The sequence below is a fragment of the Melanerpes formicivorus genome, unplaced genomic scaffold (genome assembly GCF_026170545.1).
Source record: "Melanerpes formicivorus ecotype bairdi unplaced genomic scaffold, bMelFor1.0.p_v2 SCAF_14, whole genome shotgun sequence".
NCBI lineage: Eukaryota > Metazoa > Chordata > Aves > Piciformes > Picidae > Melanerpes > Melanerpes formicivorus.
Genome location: NW_027142366.1, coordinates 11,319,128 through 11,336,752, shown reverse-complemented (window position 1 = coordinate 11,336,752; position 17,625 = coordinate 11,319,128). Strand labels below are relative to the sequence as shown.

General features: G+C 53.9%; 2 protein-coding genes across 3 annotated transcripts; one reads left to right on the top strand and one right to left on the bottom strand.

Moving 5' to 3' along the window:
* Window positions 1-1,124: 1,124 nt before the first annotated feature.
* LOC137445369 (uncharacterized) lies at window positions 1,125-7,150 on the bottom strand. Of its 2 annotated transcripts, none has more exons than XM_068147017.1 (4): window positions 7,010-7,150; window positions 3,095-4,105; window positions 2,792-2,955; window positions 1,125-1,944 (listed from the first exon to the last, which is right to left on the bottom strand). In XM_068147017.1, the coding sequence occupies exons 2-4, from the start codon at window positions 3,468-3,470 to the stop codon at window positions 1,567-1,569; spliced, it is 918 nt and encodes a 305-aa protein (XP_068003118.1). In that variant the 5' UTR covers window positions 3,471-4,105; window positions 7,010-7,150; the 3' UTR covers window positions 1,125-1,566. The 2 variants fall into 2 exon arrangements, with proteins under 2 accessions (XP_068003118.1, XP_068003117.1); XM_068147016.1 differs by lacking the exon at window positions 7,010-7,150 and adding an exon at window positions 5,988-6,170.
* A 250-nt stretch (window positions 7,151-7,400) lies between these two features.
* On the top strand, window positions 7,401-17,542 carry RNPS1 (RNA binding protein with serine rich domain 1). The gene is made up of 7 exons (XM_068147015.1): window positions 7,401-7,470; window positions 11,904-12,059; window positions 12,326-12,517; window positions 13,694-13,796; window positions 14,456-14,609; window positions 15,066-15,207; window positions 16,460-17,542. Coding segments are annotated over exons 1-7 (855 nt in total). The 5' UTR covers window positions 7,401-7,468; the 3' UTR covers window positions 16,566-17,542.
* The last annotated feature ends 83 nt before the right edge of the window (window positions 17,543-17,625 follow it).

Sequence of the window (17,625 nt, the reverse complement as noted above, 5' to 3'; positions counted from 1 at the left end):
TGCCAGGTCACTTCTGTTGCTCAGAGCATTCCTAATAAAACCTTACTCTGCTCATCCTCCAGCCCCACCACAGCTGCAGGACAACCTCAGTGGGCTCTGCTGTGCTCCTGGGTGGCTTTCTGGCTCCTGCAGCCCTGCCCCCCTGTAGGTATGTGTGTGGCCATCTGCCCCACTGCATCGTCCCCATGCCGGGATCCCCACAGGGCACAGCTATGGTGCTGGAGCTTCATTCAGCTCCCTGTGAGCTTCCCTCAAGCTGCTGGTCCTTTGCAGGTTCTCCCGTGGACACTGGGGACCCCCGGTGGCTGTTAGCAGAAGGAAGGACTCTTCTGACCTCCAGGATCTTAGCCAGCTTCTTGCTGCTTTTCAGCTCTAGGGAAGCCTTGCAGATGCACTCATAGCTGGCTTTGATCTCCTCTGTCTTCTCCTGCAGAGTGGTCTTAAAGTGAAGGCTGCACAGTCTGATCTTGTGCTCTGGGACTGACAACATCTGGGAACAAGAGGGACACAATCCTACTGTCCCCAAGAGCCATAACCCCTCCTAGAAGGCGTTTTTCCTGGTGTATCTCCCTGTACATGAAGGCAGTATGGATTTGTGAGTGAGGTGACACCATGGAGCAGCTGCTGGAGCATCCCTCAGCCTGAGCAGCACTGTCCAGCAGTCCCTGTGACTGCATGAAGGTGCCAGGCTCTTTTGGGTGGTGCCCCGTGACAGGACAAGGATTAATGGAGACAGACTGGAACCCAGGAGGTTCCACCTGACCATGAGGAGAAAATTCTTCACAGTGAGGGTGCTGGAGCCCTGGAGCAAGCTGCCCAGAGAGGTTGTGGAGTCTTCTCCCAGGCAGCCAGCACCAGAACAAAACCCTGGGGAGAACTTGGGGTGAGGAGCATGACCTAGGTGGAATTTGGTCAGTAAAACATGATTTCAGACACCAAGTGTGGTATATCCCTAATGGGGCAGAAGCTGATGCCAGGCCTCCAGCAGCACCATTCTGTGTGGAATGGTGGTCTCACCTCATGGGTCTGAGCCCATGCAGCATGGTGGCAGTGTCCAAGAGCAAACCCAGCTTGCTGGCTGGTGGGGTGAGGGGTGGGTAAAATTGAGAAAGAGATCCACACTGTTCTGAACCACAGGGTACAGAGACTTTTACTGGAAAAGGCTCTGCAGAGGGGGAGCATGAAGCATTCCTTGGGTATCATCACAGCACTGACCCTCATCAGAGGAAGCCTCTCATTTTCTTTGAGCCCCATCTCCCTGCTGTGTCTCTTTTAGTTGCACCTTCCACTTGCAGGCAGCCTGCCTGTGCTGCTGAAGTCTATGGGCCACCAGCCAGCTGTGGCTTCAGCCAGGATGGGCAGCACAGAAGTGAGGCTTCAGCTTTCCATCACCCTGCCTCTCATGCCAGGCAGCCCCTTTCAGTCAACAGGGTTGAAAACAGGAGGCACCAGTGACCTTCTTTGCTGGGTGCCTCACATAATGATCAGGCAGCTGCCACAGCCTCTGTGAGGTGGTTCTTCTCCACAGCTTCCTCCTGCCATCAGCGCAGCACTGCTAGCTCGAGGTCAGATGAGCTCCATCTTGAACTGGCTGAAGTTTGGCACAGTGGGTGAGGGCTCAGCCATACTGCTGAAGGGGACACAGGGCTGGTTTGCCGGCACAGCGCCGTGGCTCACGGTGGAGCTGAGCTGCTGCAGCGTCATCAGCACCTCCTGCTGCAGCCGCTGCTGCTGCTCCTGCTGGCGTTCCAGGCGGCACTGCCTGTCCAGCACCGCCTGCAGGGCCTGGCTCAGCTTCCGGATCTCGGCCTGTACAGCACCCAGCTGGTCAGCAATGGCTTGGGAGCTGGGAGCAGGGGGCAGTGCTGGCTCTCCACAAGCAGAGTTCTGAGTTCCAGGACTGGTGGCGTCGGGCAGGGCAGTTTGAATGCCGACGTCTTTGACCTGGAGTAGTGGGAGGCAGGAGAGAAGGTGAAACATTATCAGCTCCTCCTTCAAGAGCATTTAGTAATAGATTTATTCTGCACCTAGCTGCAAGGCAGGAGAAAAATCCATCAGCTTGTTGCAGACCTTTAGACTCCACCATGCTCTGAGCTGCCCTTCATCCCCACCCAGCCCCTGTGGCATGCTCACAGGAACTCCCCATCGAGCTGCACGCTGCCAGCATGTGCTCAGCCACCCGGTGCTGGGTGTTGCTGGATGGCAGCTGTGCTGATGCCAGGTCTGTGCTTACCCTCTGCAGGGCCATGAATTCTGGGGCTTTCCTTCCTATTCCCCCATTTCTTGTACTTCACCCTGAGGCAAAAGGCTGATCTGCTGCCCGAGAGGGATCACATGCTGGCTTGGACCCTGGGGGAGCCTCTCACCCAAAAGGAATATTGAACCAGCTGTGTCCTCTCAGGCTTGGGGCATGGTGAGGCAGAGGTGCACATGCTAGGAATTACAGCAGCTGGACATGTCCCAGCAGGCAGCCATCGTGACTGGGTCACTCCACCCTCACGTGCCACAGCTGTGGCACCAGGCCACTCAGCTGCTGGTAGCCTTGTGGTGGCTTAAGGAATGTCCTTAGCTGACACTGGCACCAAGCTTTAAGCATAGGGCCTGTGACCTGCAGGTTGGAAGCCAGTTCTAGAAGCAACTGGCACCAAGGTGGGGACTGTCACCCTGCCCCATCTGCACAGTTTCCATGTGCCAGGGTGCTGTGCAGGGCTCTCCCAGCAGGCAGCACCACACTGGCTCCTGGCCCGAGCAGACAGCCTCTCCCTTCCTGCCATGCTACCTGGCAGCCTACCTTTTTCTGCAAGGGCACAATCCTGTCCACCATCTTCTCCTTCAGGGCTGGGTTCTTGGCAGGGGGTGGGACCAGCCTGGGCAAGGGCTGCAGGGGAGTGGTTGGACCCCCTGGAGTGGGGCAGCTCCCTGGAGCTGAGGAGGTGCCTGTAGAGTCATCATTGCCTGCAAGGGGCAGCGAGAGAAACACCTGAAAAGGAGACCCTTGGGAACTCCCTGGTGGGAGACAGGGGGCTCCTTCCCCAGCCCAGTGCTGCCAGGAGGTGGCCACGGTGATGACCCACCACAGAGAGCCAGGCCTTACCATTCCCAGGGGGCAGAGCCTCCCTGAGCTGCCTGCCATCCTGGCAGAGCGAGACCACACTAACGATCTGGATGCCCATCTTGGTGTCTTGGCTGGCAGCGGGGCAGGGCAGCTGGCTGCCCGTGGGCCCCGCACCAGGCGCTGCCTTGGGTGGCTCAGGTGCGTGCCCCTGCAGCGGGGGCCAGGGCTGGTCGCCGTCCCGGCCAGCCGCCGCCGGCCCCGGCTCCACGCTCCGTCTCTTGAGGAAGAGGTAGACGGCCTGGGGCGTCACGCGGATGCCGTCCAGCTCCAGCACCTTCTTGATCTTGCGGAAGCTCAGCCCGGCCCTGCGCAGCTCCACAATCCTCCTCTTGGCACGGTCGTCCAGCCGGCCCATCCCTCCTGGCACAGCTGCCCGCCTGGCACCTACATCCCCGGAGCGCGGCCGCCGCAGGGCTGCCGGCACCTCCCCGGGCAGCGCCAAGCCCTGTGCTGGAACCCGCACTCTGCTACTGCTCTGCCGCCAGCGTGCCGGCCACAGCTGAGTGCCCACACGGCACCATCCCGAGCTCCCAGCGGTGACCCACGTCCCACTGGGAGAGGAGGAAGGTGCAGCTCTTCCCACCACGGTAACTAGAGACAGGCCAAAACCTGCCCCTCACTCACACAGAGTCCCCTCAGAGTGAGGGTGCCAGCCTGGTCCCCTGGCCTGACAAGGGCACAGAGGATGGTACCAGGCCTGGCTCTGCCCAGTGTCCCAAACCGGACATGGATTCTGCACTGCCAGTAGCACAGTTGAAGGGTCAGGAGTGGCCAGGACCCGAGCAGCAGCTCAGCATCCCAGGGAGCTTGGCACAAATCCTGGCAAGACACAGTTCATTGCACGAGGCTGGCAGGTCCCTGCTGGAGCCTTGCTTTTCCTTGGTGGCCTGGAAGGTTCGGGGAGGAGAACTGGGGGTGCCCACGCTGACAGCTGGAAACTCGGTGCTGCAGAGCCTGCCCTTTGGGTCTGGAGTCAACACTGTCCTGTACCTTTGAGAGAAGCAAACCAAATCATTTCTGTATCAGCTGTAAAGAAGGCACAGCCTGTACCTCCCGTGCTCCCTCCTCCTTCTCCCCACACACACAGCCTTGGCTGGTGGTGTCAGTCGGGGGATGGTGACACAGGGCTGTGGTCACACTCACTGTTTGTCTGGGTGGCATGGTGGGGGCTGCACTGCTATGGCCCCCAAATATGTGTCTGCTCCAGGTCACACCCCACAGGGACCAGCCTCTTCCCTTGCAGCAGGCACCAGAGCAGGGCCAGCTCAGGATGGGCAGTGCTCGGAGCTGTGTCTCTGTGTGGCTGTACACTCACACCTGCGTGGGGATAGCCCTCTCCAGGTGCATGCACACACGTGTGGATGCACACAGCTCTGGTGGAAGGGTATTTTCCTATCAGCTCCCCTCATCTGCAGCCCTTTCTTGGACACTCAGTGCTGCAGCTGCTGCCTAATGCTCATACTATTGGGTTTCACCTCCCCAAAAGAAACAACCTCCAAGAATTGCCATAAGGCAGCAAAACACTTTGGGTGAACAATGTGTAACAGAAGCCACCCCAACTGGTCACTGCCAAGCAGATGGGATACAGCAACCTTTTCACAGCCCCTCTTCCAGCAGGTGGATCTTGAAAAGGACAATAATGTGTTTTGTTGCCTGAGGAGACACAGACACTACTGTGTATCAGCTACACAAAGCCCCAGGATGAATGGAAACAATTCAACACAGGAACTGTGCTCCTCTGTGTTTTACTTATTCCATGGTAGAAGAGGGAGACATCAGCTCCAGAGACGTAGGCTGTACTTGGTTGTACTTTGATCCAGATTTGTTAACATCTAAAGGCCACCCCGTGCCCTGTATTAGGGACCTTGTAGGTAAGAGCTGGGGCAGTGGATATAGGAAGACATCCCTGGCTGCAGGCACTGCAACCACAGAGCAAGAGGAAAAGGTCAGAAATACTCAACAGGCAATGCCACAAGGAAAGCACCACCTTGAGCTTCCTGTGGCTGTCAGTACAGGGAGCTCAGGCCCTGGCAAGATACTCTGCCCTCCTGCCAGAGTGTTTCAAGACACGACCCGAGGACACTAGAGCAGAAGCAAATCAGTGTAGCTATCTGAGCAGCCAGTGACAGAAACACGAGGGTTACATAAGTGCCAGAAAAGCCATCAGCCTGCTTCTGCAGCCTCCATCCAGCCTCTGCACAGGAGGAAAGATGATGGGAGTGCCTTGGAGATGTGCTGACACTGTGCGGCATCTCCCCCAGCTCCCTCTTCACTGAACACGTGGCTCACGGTGTACCATCCCCAGGTCCCAGCTCCATCCTTCTTTGCCTGCTCATCCCCTCTGGACCTTCCCCAGCTCCCTGCAGAGCTCCCATCACCCTGCTTTCCCAGGCTTGGGGACAGCTCGTGGAAGGCACAGACCACTCCTGCTCTGCTAACCCCACCTCAGCCTGGCATCCCCAATGCAGTGTGTTCTCTGCAAGCCCTGTTTGCACCAAATACTGGGTTTGGTTTGGGGCCCTGCAGTCTAAGAAGGACATTGGGGGCTGCAGCTCTGCTGGAAAACTACTAGGTAGGTTTCTGAGTTCAAGAAGCTGAAGGACAGCATTCCGGATGGGGAACGTCACTCTCTGCTCAGACATCGAATCTGACACCAGACCCTCGCATCCCTGTTCCAGCGCGTCCCCGGTCTGCGCGGTCACGCCACGACACCAGAGCAGCGCCCGCCGAGCACGGACGGCTGTGGGCTGATGGAGCTTTCTAACACCCACCTCCTGATCCCCCTCCCCGCCGCTCTCACCCTCATTACACTGCGGGAAGTGCCTCTCGATTCCCTCCACTAGCCCCAGCCCCAGCCGGGCAGCGCACGCACCTACAGGGGTCCTCAAGGCGATCGTGCCCCTCGCTGCCGCTGCTGCAGCCTGCGGCGGCCGCGGCCAGCAAGGCTCCCAGCGCAGCACAGCTCAGCAGAAGCCAACTTTTAGGCAAGCTGCTGTTTGAAAACCTCCGGCCCTCTTTGTTTGGTTGGGGCAGAGCTAGCAGAGGCTGCCGGGAAGGTCATCCAGGAGGAGACTTGTACTGGGAGGGAGGAGCCCTAGTCTTAACTCTTTCAGAGCAGTCTCACCTCAGGACCGTGAGGAGCAAGGTCACCAGGTCCACCTGTAGTTGGACTGGGCCTGAGCACTACAAGGCTGTCACTAAACAGTACAGCCTGCTGAAAGCCATAGGTCCAGCCAGTAAGGCAGGCATGGACCTCTGGCTTATCTTTGTGAGGCAGTCTTTAGCCCATGTTGCCATTTCCTGATCCAGACAGTGCTACTGGCCATCCTTCACAAGGCAGCTTGCAGACTTGCAGGTTAATGGTGGTAAAGAAGAGGTTTGAATTTATCACTCCTCGTTCTCCAGCCATGGCTGCAGTTGTTATCTAACAGGCATTTTATTAAACATTCCTTCACAGAACGTATCTGGTTGGAAGAGATCTCCAAGCTCATCCAGTCTAACCTTCAACCCAGCACTGAAGGGTCAGCACAAAACCATGTCCCTAAGCACCAGGTCCACACGCTGCTTAAATACCCCTAGGGATGGTGACTCCAGCACTGCCCTGGGCAGACCATGCCAATGTTTGAGAACCCTTTCAGTGAAGAAACATTTCCTGATCCCCGGCCTGAACCTCCCCTGGTGCAGCTTGGAAGCCTCCCCTCTAGGAGCTGGCTTCCTTTCGCAGAGGGGCACAAGGGTTCCAACGCTGGGAATGTAGCAGAACCGCCTGTGGTCATGCTCCAGCTGACCAGCACGCCTGCTTCCCAGGAAGGCTTCTCACGTGTAAGGCTCACACGAGGAATGGGATCCAAGGATGCTTCTGGTGGACTTCTCCAGCTGCATCGCTTGTCTTACCCATCGGTGTCCTTTGACTGTCACAGCCAGGGACCGCTAGCACTGGGGCTCTCCAGCGACTAATTCATGTCTCTCTCCGCAGTGAGGCAGTGTCTGGCTGTCTTCCCACTCCTGCTCCAGGCCTGTTGGCTTCCCCTGGACACCCCGACAGACCTGTTCCCCTCCTCACCCCCCACGGACACCCTGACTAATCCGTTTCCCCCGCCCTTCTCCACGGACACTTCCTCAGTGCCTGCGGACGCCGGTGCCGCCCCTGCTCCCCGCCTCGCTCCCCAGTGCCAGCCGCGCTCCTGCCCTGTCCCTTTAACCGCACACTCCACCCCCCCACCCCCTCCCGCCCTGTCCCCTCCTTCCGCAGCGCGTGACGCCATCGGCGCGCGCGGCGCAGCCGCCTTCCCGCCTGCGTTGCGTCGGTGGCGCGCGTCGGGCCCGTGGCCGCAGTTGTGGCGGGCGCCGAGGATGTGAGTGGGGCCTGGGAGGGGCGGGCTGGGGGCGCTGGGGATCCGCGTCCATCCGAACGGGCCGCGGCGCGGACCGGCCCTATTGCCGTACTGGGGTGCCGAGGGGAGAGTGCTGGAGCCGCCGATGAGGAGATGGCGGGGCGAGGGTCAGGGATGGGGCCTCAGCGCCGCGGCCTACTGCGCCCGAGGGCGGGGAAGTAGGGATGGAGGCCGGACAGGGGCGGGGCCGGGCCGGGGCTTGGGGCGAGTCGGGGCCTGGAGAAGGAGCCGGGGCCAGGGGTCTCGGCGCTCCCCGCGGCCGAGGCGGCGGGAGGAAGGCTGGGCGGGCCCGGGGTCGGGCGGGCCGGCGGCTCCAGGCCTAGCGGAGGCAGCGGGCGTTGCGCGCCCTGGGGTGCGGGCTGTGCTCCGAACGGACTCTGCTGCTCTGTGGTTTTCGTGCCCTGTGTCTCAGTCCGCTCTCCTTGGCTTTGCCCGTAGTATGGCAGCGCGCTTAGCAGCAGCAAGCTCTCCGTCCGCCTGGAGATGTAACGTACGCCTTGGCTGGGGAGCAGCGCTGGCAGACTCGGGGCCCTCCGGCCCAGCTCGCTATGGTTAGCTTGGGCCAGCTGCTCGCATGTGGCAGAGGACTCCCGAGCTCTGAACCCTCTCCTCACACGGGGAAATCTTTTCTCCATTTTTGCAAATAAGGATCTGAAGTAAATTGCCATTCAGGGGCTTGTCTGGGGCGTGCAGGAAGTGCGGGGAGAGCTACGTTTGCTTCCTTTGCTACGGAATTGCAGCTCTGTAAGAGTGCAGTCCGACTCTTTAAAGCAGAGAGGTGCGTGTGAAATCATAGTATCAGTCAGGGTTGGAAGGGACCACAAGGATCATCTAGTTCCAACCCCCCTGCCATGGGCAGGGACACCCCACACTACATCAGGCTGCCCAGAGCCTCATCCAGCCTGGTCTGAAACACCTCCAGGGACAGGGCCCCAACCACCTCCCTGGACAACCCATTCCAGGGCTTCACCACTGTCATGGGGAAGAACTTCCTCCTCACATCCAGCCTGAATCTCCCCACCTCCAGCTTCATTCCATTCCCCCTAGTCCTATCACTACCTGAGATCCCGAGAAGTCCTTCCCCAGCCTTCCTGTAGGCCCCCTTCAGATACTGGAAGGCCACAATTAGGTCACCTCAGAGCGCCATCCTAGATTGCTGTTGGACTTCCTGGCTTGGGGTGCGTGGTGCAAAGGCATTGACTCGTTAAGAAGTGAGAGTTGTTTTGGTTGCAGGAAAGCAGCACGTGGCTTAGGTATGTGTTGTTATGCACCCTGGTGTGAAGAACGTGGTTTTACTCTTTCCACATCTGCTGGGCAGTGTCTGAGTCTGTATAAGTGAAAGTGCCCACAGGTTGTGTGTCTTAAGGCTGAGGGTCCCAGCTGAAGTGTTGTGAGAGATGCATACATTTTGAGGGAGAGAAACTGCTTAACTTGGAGGCTGCTTAAATGCTGCTTGCACCATGATAAAGAAGCTTGCTGAATGTGTGAATATTTGTCTGGTGAGGGCCTGTCCTGAGGAGTGCTGGTGGGGTGGCAGCTGTTTAACTGAGGTATGACCCATGACTGCAGCAGCGGGCTGGAGAACAGCAAAGCTGTTTTCAGCTGGGCTCTTGCTCTTCCTTCCAGCAGGGATAAAAAAAAACAGAGCCAGCTATCAGATGACAACAGCATGGCTGAACTGATAATATCATCACTGCAACAGTCCACAGATGCAAGAAAAGTTGGTGTGTAGGAAAAGACAGTGCCAGCCTGACTAGAGTACATTTAGAAGAAAGATGGGAAAGGAAAGTGGTTTTTGGTCTTGTGAGTCCAGGAAGCTGTCTGTTCTGTTCTTCAAAGTGAGTCAGCTGGTTCTCATGCAGTTGCTTTCAGTTTTTGATCTGCAGACCCCCTCACACTTTGCTCTGGAGGCGTTACAGCTGGTTAGAAAGCTGAAAACCATGGCCAGGTTTGCTTTTCTTAGTCAGCTTTGCAGCACCCTTGGAACAGCCCACTGGCTACCTTTTGCCACCACTGGTGGTAGAGAAGAGGCTTCCTCTCCCAGCGAGCCCTGCCAGTGTCAGGTGTGCTGTGGATTTCTGTTCTCCAGGCACAAAGGTGTGGGTGGTGTTTGACTCCTGGATCTGCAGGGAACTGGGTTTGTTCATGTTCATTTGTGCTGCTTTTTGGAGTCATTTTGTTAGGGAAAACCTTGAAGCTGAAAATGAGGAAAGGAATTCAGCTGTTGGGACGTGGTCTCTTCACAAACATAACTCTTAATTGCAGTCTGCAGAATAAAGTAATTGCTAACCAGAATCTGACACCAGAGGCAACAAAGCTGTTTGATGCAGTGAGCTAGATAAGTGGTTTTTTTTACCCTTGTTAACTGATTTTGGCCATCCTGCACTTGAAAACAGAGATGTTTCTACTGTCTTGCAGTGCTGTGCATATTCAGTGCCCCTTCAGATAAGCTTGTGCCTGCTCTTCCATCTCCTGAGTGTTCCATTTGTGATGGATGATGGCTGTTACACCAATTAAATTACCACGTGCTTCCAGTGCTGTAGGTGTTGGAGGCAGCCTTGTGAGGCTGACATTGAACAATCCATGTGGAACAGTCACAATGCAACAATGTGTTCAGACACTGCAGAGTACAGTGTGGCGGATGCAGCCCTGACATGGGAAATGTCTGAAATTCAACTAGTGCTCAGGATTACAGTGTTAAATAGTGGGGTGTTAAATCAGTCTCGTGTTGGATCTAAAGAGGGAGCTGACTGGAGCTAGGTGAGGTCAGAATCCAGTTTAGACCTCCTGCTAAGAAGTTAAAGTGGGATCTGCTGTTGCTGCAGTGTGTCAAACAAGACCCTTTAATTTGTTCTTCTCAGGGCTTTGGAAGAGCTTTGGAAACAGCTTGTTGAGGATGAGAGTAGCTATAATTCAGTGGGGGGGTTGTTCTCAACAACCTTTGCTTGCTGACAAATCTCTACTCTCTGGGACAGTTAGGGTCTGAAGAAAACAAGTGCTCACTCCTCTGGAGCAAAGGTTGTTGGCAAGAGGCATGAGCTGCACGTACATCTTGCAGAGGAAAAGGCTGTCCTCTGGGTGCAGTATTTTTACTTGGATAATGACATTTGTGCTCCTGTGAATGTCAAAATAATGGTGACTTTAAACACAAGCTTTTTCATGGGCACATCATGGCAGGGTGAGCTGGCACAGGCTGGCCTGTAACAGGCTGTGAAAGCAAAGTTCTCTAGAACTCTCTTGCTACCTGTGTGCTGCCACTGCTGCAAAGCAGGCATGGTGGTTTATGCCTGTCATCTTCTTGTTTCTGAACCCTTTTGTCTTACCACTGTTGTTTGGAGTTGATTACACTCAATTAGGGACTGACTGTCAGAATCAAGGAGTTAGAAGTCAGATTTGAGATGAGAGGTCCACTGGGTGCAGCTTTGGATGCAGCGTACAGGAATTCTCACACCCAGAAATTCACGCTGAAAGGATGTGTCCATTTTGTCACCCCCACTGGCAACCCGTAACACCCCCAGCTTTGTTGAGCCTAGGAGATTCAGGCAGGATGATTACATACTGTCAGAGTTTTGATTACTTGCTTTGAGTCCTCCTTCGATCCTGGTAACTCCATTTCTGCTTTGGAGCTAGCTGCCCTCTGCAAAACTGCTCTGTGATGTAAATATAGAATCATAGAACCAATAAGGCTGGAAAAGACTTCAGAGATCATCAAGTCCAACCTGTCACCCATCACCTCATGATTACTAAACCATGGCACCAAGTGCCACATCCAGTCCCCTCTTGAACACCTCCAGAGATGGTGACTCCACCACCTCCCTGGGCAGCACATTCCAATGGCCAACAACTCTCTCTGGGAAGAACTTTCTCCTCACCTCCAGCCTAAACCTCCCCTGGCACAGCTTGAGACTGTGTCCTCTTGTTCTGGTGCTGCTTGCCTGGGAGAGGAGACCAACCCCCACCTGGCTGCAACCTCCCTTCAGGTAGTTGTAGAGAGCAAAGCCTCCCCTGAGCCTCTTCTTCTCCAGGCTGAACAACCCCAGCTCCCTCAGCCTCTCCTCACAGGGCTGTGCTCAAGGCCTCTCCCCAGCCTTGTTGCCCTTCTCTGGACATGTTCAAGAGTCTCAATGTCCTTCTTAAACTGAGGGGCCCAGAACTGGCCACAGGACTCAAGGTGTGGCCTAACCAGTGCTGAGGACAGGGGCACAATGCCTTCCCTGCTCCTTTCTTTAGGAAGCCCAGACCTGCCTCATGCTTTAACCCTGCGCTTGTGGTGACCTTGAGGTGCAGTTGAAGTTCCAAGTTCTGTGTTCTGTTCTTTCTTTGGGTGTGGGGCTTTGGGGGGTGTGTGTTTTCCCATGTTAATAAGCAGTGTCTTCTGCTGTGTGTTCTGGAAGGGCTCCCTCACCAACCAAGCGCAAGGATAGGTCTGACGATAAATCAAAGGACCGCTCCAAGGACAAATCATCCACAAAGGAATCCGGGGATAAGGATCGTGGCCGAGACAAGGCACGCAAGAGGCGCAGCGCTTCCAGTGGAAGCAGCAGTACCAGGTAGTTACCTTTCCAGCTTCTTGGAAAACACCAGCTTGATTCCTGGTACCTTCCATTCCCTGTGCCATGGATGCTGTTGAAGGCTTGTGTTGTGTCTGTCACCGTGCAGTTCTGCCTGACTTAAGGGGTTTGGTTTTCATGTGTGAATTCCCTTTGGCTGTGCAGTGAGCTGTGCAGCATCAGTTTTCCTTCTGCCAGCTCACAGTTGCTCTCTCCATAATTACCATAATTTTTTCAGCCATTCTTTTCTCTTTCATCCCCAACAGATCCCGTTCCAGCTCAACTTCCAGTTCGGGGTCCAGTTCCAGCACTGGTTCCAGCAGTGGGTCTAGCTCCTCTTCTGCCTCAAGCCGCTCTGGGAGCTCCAGCACCTCACGCAGTTCCAGTTCCAGCAGCTCCTCTGGATCGCCAAGCCCCTCTCGACGGAGACACGACAACAGGAGACGCTCCCGCTCCAAGTGAGTGACCCTTGCCTTCTAGGAATTACCAGGTGGCAGGTTGATTTCATGTAGCAGACAAGACTGTGATCAGAACAGATTTTGTGAGGACCATTTCCTTTCTCCACAACTTGGAAATCTGAATTCTGTTTGAATGGGCATGGCCCTTTTGCTTACATGTGTAGGAAGGAGAGTTTAAAAACTTCATGTGAAGGAGTGATGTAAAATACTGTGTTGTGTAGAGATGGTCTTAAGCAACAGTATGGGACTGTTTGTGCTCTAGATGAGAGTAAAGTTCCCAGGATCACAGGATGTTAGGGGTTGGAAGGGACCTCTGGAGATCTTTGGATCCAACCCCCCTGCCAGAGCAGGTCACACAGGAACACATCCAGACAGGTTTTGAAAGTCTCCAGAGAAGGAGGCTCCACATCTCTCTGGGGAGCCTGTTCCAGTGCTTTGTGACCCTTACAGTAAAGAAGTTCTTCCTCACGTTGAGGTGGAACTCCCTGTGCTGTTGTTCAGATCCATTGCCCCTTGTGCTGTCACAGTGCACAAGTGAGAAGAGGTTGTCCCTTCCTTCCTGACACCCAGCCCTCAGATATTTATATGCATTTATTAGGTGCCCTCTCATTCTTCTTATCTTGTTTAGTTTTTAAACCTACAAAGATATGCAGCTCCCTAATATTTTTAGTGTACTTATCCAGAAATCTCATAGTTAAAAAAATGTCTCTAATGAGCAGAAGGAGCAGAAACACAAGTGATTGGACTCATTGATTTGCCTGGCTTCGATGTGCTTCAGGGTTTATGTCCTCCTTTTGCCTCTTTAGTTATTAAGGGCGAAGGATGCTATTTTTTTGCTTGTTTTAAGAAGTGGGAAATTCTTTAGCTATGGCAAACAACCTTACAGAAACATTCTCTAAATTTCATGCAGTAGAGTTGAAAAGTCAAAAAACCCCAACAACACAAACAAAACCTCTCAGATGGCAGGAAGCTGTAAAGCAGAAGCAGACAAGACAAATGCAAGTCCTGAGGTGTTTGAGCGGAGCACCCCCAGCACCACCCCACCACTTCCTCACCTGTAACTTCTTAACAAAAAGATGCCCTCTCTAGGAAAAATGAGACTTGCAGTTGTGTGGTAATGACTGGGTGTGCCTTGCACATTCCCTGAAAACTATAACCATCTGTTACCAACATCAGGTCCAAGCCACCCAAGAGAGATGAGAAGGAACGGAAGAGGCGAAGCCCATCACCCAGGCCTACAAAAGTGCACGTTGGAAGGCTCACTAGAAACGTGACCAAGGTAAGGGCAGGCTTCCCTCTCACAGCCAGCTTGCCTGTCTTCTGCAGGGACGTGTGAGGGGCTCTCTTAAAGCTCTCAAGCTGTCTACAACTACCCGAGGAGAGGTTGTAGCCAGGTAGGGGTTGGTCTCCTCCCAGTCAACCAGCACCAGAACAAGAGGACACAGTCTCAAGCTGTGCCGGGGGGGGGGTTAGGCTGGAGGTGAGGAGAAAGTTCTTCACAGAGAGAGTTTTTGGCCATTGGAATGTGCTGCCCAGGGAAGTGATGGAGTCCCCATCACTGGAAGTGTTTAAGAAGAGACTGGATGGGGTGCTTGGTGCCATGGTTTAGTGGATTAGATAGTGTTGGGATGGACTCGATGATCTCAAAGGTCTTTTCCAACCTGGTTAATTCTATTCTATTCTAGTAGCCAGTGTTGCTGTGCAGCAGTAGTGCTACTAGATTTGAAGGTTTGGAACAGTCCAGGAAGAGCTGCCTAGGCAACAGCAGGGAAATGCGTGCTCGTCCTCTCCTCATCTGGCCAGTGAAATACTCTCCTCCTGATGGTGGCATTGATTCAGAGCTACCCTAGCGCTGCATACAGCTTAGGTTTACTGTTCTGTGCCAGCCAGATGTGGTCAGTGTGATGCATATCCCTAAACCTTGCTCTTTCTCTGCAGGATCACATCATGGAAATCTTTTCCACGTACGGAAAGATTAAGATGATCGACATGCCAGTCGACAGGCTGAACCCACACCTCTCCAAAGGCTATGCTTACGTGGAGTTTGAGAATGCAGATGATGCTGAGAAGGCCTTGAAACACATGGATGGAGGTAAGGATCCAGTGCTTGGAAAAAACTTTGGAGCAGATGAATTTGATCTGAAAATGAGTTAGAGGCGATGGGGAAGCTTTTGGTGACCTGATCCACACTCCCATCTGTTTTCAGCCCAAATGGCTTTGGTGTGGTGCAGGACAGCCCCAAACCATCACAGAACTATTGAAAATTGGTGGGGGGCTTTTTTTTCCCCAGAATAAACAGGAATAAAATTCCTGAAGTTGCTATGAAAATCTTCCCTGGTTAACACCTGAGCTGCAGTTTGGTGGGGTATTAGGTGAGGGAGCTTGGTATGTGTGTGACCTTCACCAGCACCACCCCTGAGTGGGTGGTGGGAACAGCATTGTAGGCTTCATGCTTCAGTTGCTTGTGAGAAAGCTGTGAGTTGCAGCAGTGTAGCTGGTAGCATTGGGAAATGCTGACTTCTTCCTGTTTCTGTGATTCCCTAAAAAGGCCAGATTGATGGTCAGGAGATCACTGCCACAGCTGTGCTGGCACCACGACCTAGACCACCTCCGAGACGCTTTAGCCCACCCAGGAGGATGCTGCCGCCGCCACCGATGTGGCGCAGGTCACCCCCTCGCATGAGGAGAAGGTGAGAGCTGTGACACTTGTCTTCCCTTCTCAGTGCAACAACATGTTAGTGCTGAAAGACTCAGCACAGGGACAGTTTCATCCTGTTGGACTTGCCTGCCTTCTCCTAATGACAGATACACCTTTGGGGCATCAGTTGAGCTTGGATGGTACTTAACTCTGTAGTGCCAAGTTGGCCTTCTCTGGTCTGCCCTCTGGGTGCAATCTGTTGGGAGTTGTCAGGTGCTTCCTGGCCTCTTCCCAGGACTGCTTTCTGTAGCAATGCTTTGAGGGGAAGTGGGAACAGACTGATGGCTGGCAGAATGATTTTTGGCAGCCTGCTCCAGTTGCTTTTTGAAGCCCCTTGTACTTTCCTCTCCTTCCTGCAAAAGAGCACATGACCAAAAGTCTTGCATCAGGTGAGCAGAGGGCACTGACCCCAGGATGTGACCTGATGCCCATTGTGTGACTTGTGGCTGCTTGAACATGCTTAGATAGGTCTGCTGGAGTCTTCCTCAGCATCTGGCTGGGCTCATTTATCTTGGAAATCTGCTTAAACTCCTGTCACTGATGAAAGCATCTCCTCCTTGAGCCACTTGATTGCTGAGCTGCATCTGACCTGCAAGGTTGAAAATGAGAACTGGTGGTGAATGTGGCCCAAGAGTTCACTGCCCTGGGGAGCCTCCTTTGGACATGCCTTTCACTGTGGTCTGGGAAAAGTCTCCTCTTTATTAGTTTTCTTCCCTAATCTAACTTTTATTCTCCTTTTGGGGCTCTCTTAACATTCTGCCTGGCACCTTGTTGTCATACTGGTGACCATACAGATTGATTGTAGTAGTGAAGAGCTCAAAGCTTAATGATTCCTTTAGAGTTACTCCAAGAGCTACCCCTGGGCTTTGAAAGCACCTGCAGAAACCCTTTCTCTGAGTGTCACTATTTCAGGAGCCAAACCTGACCTTTGGGGTGAAAGAGAATGAGGTGAAGAGAAGGATGAATGTACTTGAGCAAGAAGGCAAAAGATTTTTGTCTGTTCTCTGGACATTGAACATTCCTGCAGCTTCCTGAAGCGGGAGGAGGGTAGCTGGAATGTTCCTGCCGTGCAGTTTGAGTTGCCTTGTTCCTCTCTGAAGCTGGCTGTGTTCACAGCAGTTCTTTGACTGCAGTGTGTTGGGAAGAGGGTGGGAACTGTTCTCGAGCAGTTGGGAGGTGAGCTGATGTGGCACTGGAACCTGTTGCCTTGGTCTCCTAGTGAATGCTTTCTGCTGCTCCTGCAGGTCCCGCTCTCCTCGGCGCAGATCTCCCGTTCGCCGGCGATCACGATCCAGATCCCCCGGGCGAAGGCGCCACCGCAGCCGCTCCAGCTCCAACTCCTCACGATAAAGCAAAAAAGACTGGACAGCTTCTGATTTTTTAACTTAAAACCTGTCAGACTAAATATCATACCCTTTTTTTTTCCACCTTTTTTATAATGGGTCTGGGTGAGAGAGAGAGAGAAATCGTCCTGGCAGTGAAGGCAGCCTAGGAGGAGAGAGCAACAGTTCCCGGCCAGACAGCCGTTGCTGTGGGGCTTCTAAGTTTTCTGGCATTTGGATTGAAATTATTTTACAATGGCTTTGATTTTAGAGGCTGCAAAATGTCTTTCCCAGACATGTGGAAGGGAAGATGTTACAGCCTCTCTTTCTCCAATTAGCAGGCTGCTGCTTGGTGATTGCTAAGCGCTTAGCACGCTGTACAGATGAGCATGTAAATCTTGAGCTATCTCAGAAGCCCTGTAGAGTAATGGGGGCATTTAGCTTGAGCTCCAGGTGTCAAGCACAGGATTCTCCAGAGCAACTGGAGTCCAGATCTGCCTGAGATTTAATACCCAAGTTGTTGCTTTATCCCAGTTCCCAAACAGATGATTTGTTTATGCAGAGTTAAAGCTCGTTCTGCAGCTTAAGCTCTCCTCTGACCAGGTGATCCCCACAGAAACAATGGTCCAGCCCACTGAACATCATACTTTAGAAAAGAAACTGGAAATCCTAAGAAGTGGTTTGTAGCTGCCCTCTTAAGTGACTTCTTTCACCTTTTCTTAAAGGGTTTTGGTAAAAATGCCTGCACACACACCCCCAGTGAAGTGGTGCATGTGTTTCCTGTCAGCCCCAGGGAACTGCAGGGCAGAGAGGGAGGCTGGAGGCCACGGTGGTGGCTGGGTTCACTGGGATTCCCATGGGGAAAGGCAGAGCTCACCACTCGTTGTACAGTCAATGCTATACAGAGTTCGGTTTGGTTTTGTATCACTTTGTAGCTTTTCGGACCTTGTGTTTGTACTTGTGTAGGACGAGCGACTATTGAATAAAGCAGTAGCGTTGAGAATAGCCGGCCTGCCTCGCTCCCTTGTCGAGCCCTCGCTCTGCACGGAAGCGGCGGGGGCGGCTGCGGCTTTCACTGGGGGGTTGCG

What these genes read in the sequence shown, in the direction of transcription:
- LOC137445369 (XM_068147017.1), bottom strand. Translation starts at nt 3,470, where the DNA reads ATGGGCCGGCTGGACGACCGTGCCAAGAGGAGGATTGTGGAGCTGCGC. An exon ending in GGCTCTGCCCCCTGGGAATG is followed by an intron (nt 2,956 to 3,094) that starts GTAAGGCCTGGC and finishes TGCCCCTTGCAG; the next exon opens with GCAATGATGACTCTACAGGC. An exon ending in TTGTGCCCTTGCAGAAAAAG is followed by an intron (nt 1,945 to 2,791) that starts GTAGGCTGCCAG and finishes CCACTACTCCAG; the next exon opens with GTCAAAGACGTCGGCATTCA.
- RNPS1 (XM_068147015.1), top strand. An exon ending in TCACTAGAAACGTGACCAAG is followed by an intron (nt 13,797 to 14,455) that starts GTAAGGGCAGGC and finishes CTTTCTCTGCAG; the next exon opens with GATCACATCATGGAAATCTT. An exon ending in CTTGAAACACATGGATGGAG is followed by an intron (nt 14,610 to 15,065) that starts GTAAGGATCCAG and finishes TTCCCTAAAAAG; the next exon opens with GCCAGATTGATGGTCAGGAG.